At 36.9% G+C, this 5,173-nt stretch overlaps 1 protein-coding gene across 1 annotated transcript in view; it reads left to right on the top strand.

Moving 5' to 3' along the window:
- Positions 1 to 5,173, top strand: part of LOC111865709 (nucleoporin NUP35) — an 11,594-nt gene that overhangs the window by 1,429 nt on the left and 4,992 nt on the right. Inside the window, exons 3-4 of the mRNA XM_023853940.1 lie at positions 2,064 to 2,207; positions 3,438 to 3,705. Coding sequence (XP_023709708.1) covers positions 2,064 to 2,207; positions 3,438 to 3,705 — 412 coding nt within the window. The remainder of the gene's footprint in view (positions 1 to 2,063; positions 2,208 to 3,437; positions 3,706 to 5,173) is intronic.

Here is a 5,173-nt window from a genome sequence, read left to right as displayed (position 1 = left end):
GTCGAAATCCATTTCTGAATCACTTTCCTCAACGCCACTCTCAGAATTATCGGTAAAACAATCTGATTCTGAGTCATATATGAGTTGAAAAATGTCTGAATCTTCCAAACGAAACGACGCCATGGTGAGCTGACAATATCACTGTTCTCGCTGCGTAACTTTGAAGCTCTATGACACTGCTTGGCTGTACTTGGCCTTGAGAGTTGTGATAAACTAACCGAGCCTGGTCAGTACAGAGAAATTGTTGAGTATAAACAATCAGCGTTCTTATAAACGGAGATATACAGGCCCACATCTCTGCATACCAAAGAAGGTACGTGTATATGCTTCGAGACATGCGAGACTAAACATAATCATCTTCATAACCATCCGCTGTGTTGCCACGTCTGCATAGAGCGTTCTTGCTTCCAAGAACTATATGAATTCTTGTAGGCTGATGACAAATTTGGGAATTTTATACTTGGAGTCAGTCTAAAAAGTTTTACACATTTTATAAAGTCTCTAAATTACAATATCTGATTCTGTATTCTTTCTAGAAAAAAACAGCGTTTATTTGGTTTGTTTATCACAAAAATTGTAGAAATCACAGCAATTTTAGAAAATGATTACAGTTTTTATTGCTTTAATATTGCGGGTATTTAAATCAGATCTGTCCCACTGCCGGTACCGGAATTTAAAGGGCCGTCACTTAAAGGTTAAATACTTTCATCCATAAGATGAAGTTATGATGAGTTAAGATTTAAGTGTACAATTAGTGATCTATTTTTGTGCAAAAGATCCATTAACCCTTTCCAGTCAAATTTAGTACCACTCTTGACTGTCTGCTGGCCCATTTAAATGCCACTACTGTCAACTACTGTTATGAGTTTTACTGAATTTCAGTAACCTCAAAGAAATCCATGACACACCAAGTGAGCCATGGGACCAGAAGAGATGTCACACCCAGTGGATTGAAAGGGTTAATACAGTTTGCTATTTACATCTGCATGTCATACCACAGATCACCTGAAACAGATAAAACATGCGTGTGTTTTCTCTTCCCTCCACACACACACGCATTCATGCGCACAAATTTTATACCAATGTTTATAAGGAGTATCTATTGATCTTTACAAGGTGAAACCAAACTTTTGTGTGCATCTAAGGGGTGTGCTATGCACTTAATGGATATTGTTAGGCTCAAATACAAAATCTAGTACTCTACCCATGGTTCAGAGTGTTATGCAGTATGGTGGGGGTTAATTTGATATTTGAGCAACAAAAATTAATTTTTGAAGAGGTGCTGGAAATTTGAGAATGTACATGAGATGCAAAGACAATGGACACATGAATTTGTAACTGGGCCTCCAGTATGGCTAACAATTTCAAGAATTTATGGTAAATTTGGGACTGATGGTGGTGTGCAAGATGTGTTGTATAAACAGCAGGCTGACAAAGTTGTCCACTTTCTCTTCCCCCCCCTTTTTGTCTTCTTTTATTGCTATAACACTAGAGCAGAATTTTCCCTACTCTTGAGATGGGAAATCTGCCAGATCATAGCTTGTACAGATCTTACATGCTACAGTCGGTCTCAAATTTTTCACAGATTCTTGAAATTGTTAGTCATGGTGGAAGCTCAGCTGCAGATTCATGTTTGCACAATCATTTCACTTGACAGACATTCTCAAATTTCCAGTAGCACTTAAAAGTGAATTTACATTGTTTGAATGTGTGAAACCAACCTCTGGTATTCTGTATTATGCTCTGAATCATGGCTAAGGTATTAGGGCTTTTAATTATAACTCACCGTCTGTTAAGTAAATGTCACACTGCTTAGAGGCACATTATGTTTGGTTCCACTGTAAATATATGAATGTATGAAAATGTGTATAGAATTTTCTGAGACTCTGTGTGCATACACACGGACGCTCAGCATATCAGTAATAAACTTAAGTTAGTCATGAAATTTGAGTGATGGTTTCTGCTCCCTTATTCCTGGACTTATATTCATTGACTTTTATTTTGATAGCGTTCTTACAGTGTAATATTGTTTTCCATTTACTGTGTATGTAAAATGTGAATAGGGGAGCCCAGCTCATGCTGAATGCACCACACACTCCAGTAGAGAAGAGTGGTGGTCCACCAACTAGAGATCTGTTTGATACTTTAACATCGCCTGCTCAGTTCCACACTCCAACTAGTAGCCATGAATCATCCTTCCAATATATGTAAGTATTTATCTTCCTTCATTATGTAAAAATGTAAGGAAAAACAAAACGATTAATTTAACTGTTGTTACAATGAAGGTCTGAATATTGTTAAAATTTATTAATTGCAGTGAAGATTTATTTTATATAATACACTGAAATTTTCTTGCAGTTAGTAGACTAGGTAGGATATGGATCTATAGGACAACAGTTATATTATTTAATTATCTTGAAAATCATTATTGTGGCATGTTAGGTTCCTTTTGTTTACTTGTCCCAAAAGTTGTAAGACTTAATGAAAAATTGTATTCATCTTTCCTATAGAATTTGTTCCACTGATTTTTCACTGTGATAAACATTTAACAAGTTAGATGCAAATTAAACATGTGATAGGTGCAGAAGTGCATGTAGGTCTTCATATAGTATCCATTATTATTCATTTTTAAGGGAAATTAGAATAGATTTGCATTTTTTTTAATTCACAAATATCAGATTTCTTGCAAGTCCATTGATTGCTTCTTAAGTTGTCTTTTATGTACAGATGGACAAAGATTTTTATTAGGTGCTCTTCAGAGCTCCAGACATTCCTAAAAAGGGAGACCAAGAACTTCTATTGGTTACCAAATTGGACATTAGTGAAATACAGTCAGACTGTGTGCTACCATATGAAATATGTGTAGTCACTTTCACTTCCTGGCGCTACCAGACTTTCTGAGAAGATGTAGGTCTGGAACGGGGTCCACTCAGCCTTGTGAGAATAATTGAGGAGCTACTTCAAGGAAATAGTAGCTCCAGTGTACAAAACTGAAATAACAGCCGTGGGGGATTCATTGCGCTGACGACATGACACCCTGTATCCACTAAAGTTAGCACTAAGTTCGCCGACAAGCGGCAGTTGCTCGGTAGGTGTAGTTCACTTGTGGACGTAAGCCATGGGGTTTGTATTATTAGGATCACCAAATCAGAGTGGAGTGACAGGTATGCAGGATATGTAATGCACATGGAAGAGATATGGGAGGGAGGATATGTACTGGATTCATCTGGCTCAGGATAGGAATCAGTGGTAAACTCTTGTGAACTCAGAAATTAACCTTTGGATTTCATAAAAAATGGGGAATTTATCAACTAGCTGAGTGCTAGCTCAAGAAGGACTGCTGTATGGAGTTAGACAGTGTTTGCAAAGGTGTGGAGCCATCTGCAGGTCATTTCACGTTTAATTAATGGTTATGAAAAGAATTTTCTCTTTTTCAGAAATAGCCTGCCTGAAGCATCACACTGTGGAATAGATGAGGCTCGCAACACGTGGGTGACTATATTTGGTTTCCCTCCTTCAGCAGCTGCGTTTATTCTGACTCAGTTTTCCCACTATGGCAGCATATTGGAGAAAAATATACCAGCTAAAGGAAACTGGATGCATGTTCGCTACCAAACAAAGCTTGAATGTCGGAAAGCTCTTAGTAACAATGGAAAAGTGTTTGGTGGAACAATCATGATAGGAGTGATGTTATGTAAAGATCAGGTAATGAGAATAATCTGAATTAGAAGTTTGTATACATGAGTGCATGAAACTAGTTAATCCTTGGGTGTTTTCAAAAGCTGGTGATGTTTTTATACTAGTGTGTGTGTGTGTGTGTGAGTGTGAGGGGGGGGTGGGTGTGTGAAGATTTATCTACCTACCACTTTCCGCTACAGCCCTGGGTGAGCCTTGGCCTCCTCTGCAACTAGTCTCCACTGCTCTGTATTCCTCATCTTCTCTTTCCATCCTTTCATCTTCATCTTCTTCAGGTCTTTCTCAACATCGTCTAACAATCTCATCCTNTGAATTCAGGGGTGTCCAAAACGTATGAATTCTCGCAGAGAAGGAAAAAAATTGGCAAATTTCTTTTTGGAGTCAGTGCAAAAATTTTAACATGTTTTATACAATCTGTAAATTACAATATCTGATTCTATATTCTTTCGAGAAAAAAACAGCGTTTATTTCGTTCGATTATCACAGAAATAGCAAAAATAGGAGCAAAATTAGTAAGTGACTACAATTTTAACGAATCTCAAATAGCGGCCCTTTAAAGAAATCCGTACCGCTGCCACAACCTAAGTTTAAAGGGCCGTAGGATAAAGGTTAATGCTTTGTATACCTGTGGTTTAGCTTTTCCTGATATTATTCTACTTTTAAGTGTACTAAGATTTGCAAAGTAGGCCGTTTCCACCTTGTATCCTTTCCTTAACACAATGACTATTTTTATTGCCATTATTGATCATAATTTCTAAATATTTAAAATTACCCACTGCTGTAAGTAATTTCTCTTCTACCTTTAAATCTTGTTGTTTCCTTCTACTTTCCAATGTTGACATAATGATATATTTTGTTTTTCTTTCATTTACCTCTAATCCTATCTTCCCTGCTTTTTCTTCCATATTCTTGTCTATCGCGATTATCTTTCTCTGGATCTATATGTTATGACGATGTCATCCGTATATGCACATATTTGGCTTGGTTTTGTATAAATTGTTCCTCTCTGATCAGTACCGTTTACTACACTGTGTAATGCCACTATGAAAAGTCTGCTGATAAACCATCCCTTTTGTTGATTCCAGCATTAAATTCAAATTTTGCACTTAGTTTATTATCTGTTTTAACTTTTGCTTGTGTAATATTCGAGTTAGCCTAATTAACCCTTTTGCGCGGTCATTTAAATTCCGCTGCCGTGTCTCTCCGGCGGTAATATATTCAGCCGACCATTTAAATTTTGCTTGAAAATGATTTATTCATAATTGTTCTTAAATTATATGAGATAGGAATATGAAACTTTCACTAAAATGATCTTAAAAGGTGGTTTTATAACCTTACCTTATAACATGAGCGCGCGGTATCTCGGCAATGGAAGCAGTTGGTTTAGAATTTGAGCAGTGTATCGTATGCCTTGAAGCATGAAACTTTCCCTAAAATGATCTTAAAAGATGGTTTTATCACCTTGCCATATGAGCAC

This window comes from Cryptotermes secundus, unplaced genomic scaffold, assembly GCF_002891405.2.
Source record: "Cryptotermes secundus unplaced genomic scaffold, Csec_1.0 scaffold19, whole genome shotgun sequence".
In the NCBI taxonomy this organism is placed as follows: domain Eukaryota; kingdom Metazoa; phylum Arthropoda; class Insecta; order Blattodea; family Kalotermitidae; genus Cryptotermes; species Cryptotermes secundus.
This window is presented reverse-complemented; position numbering and strand designations above follow the sequence as displayed.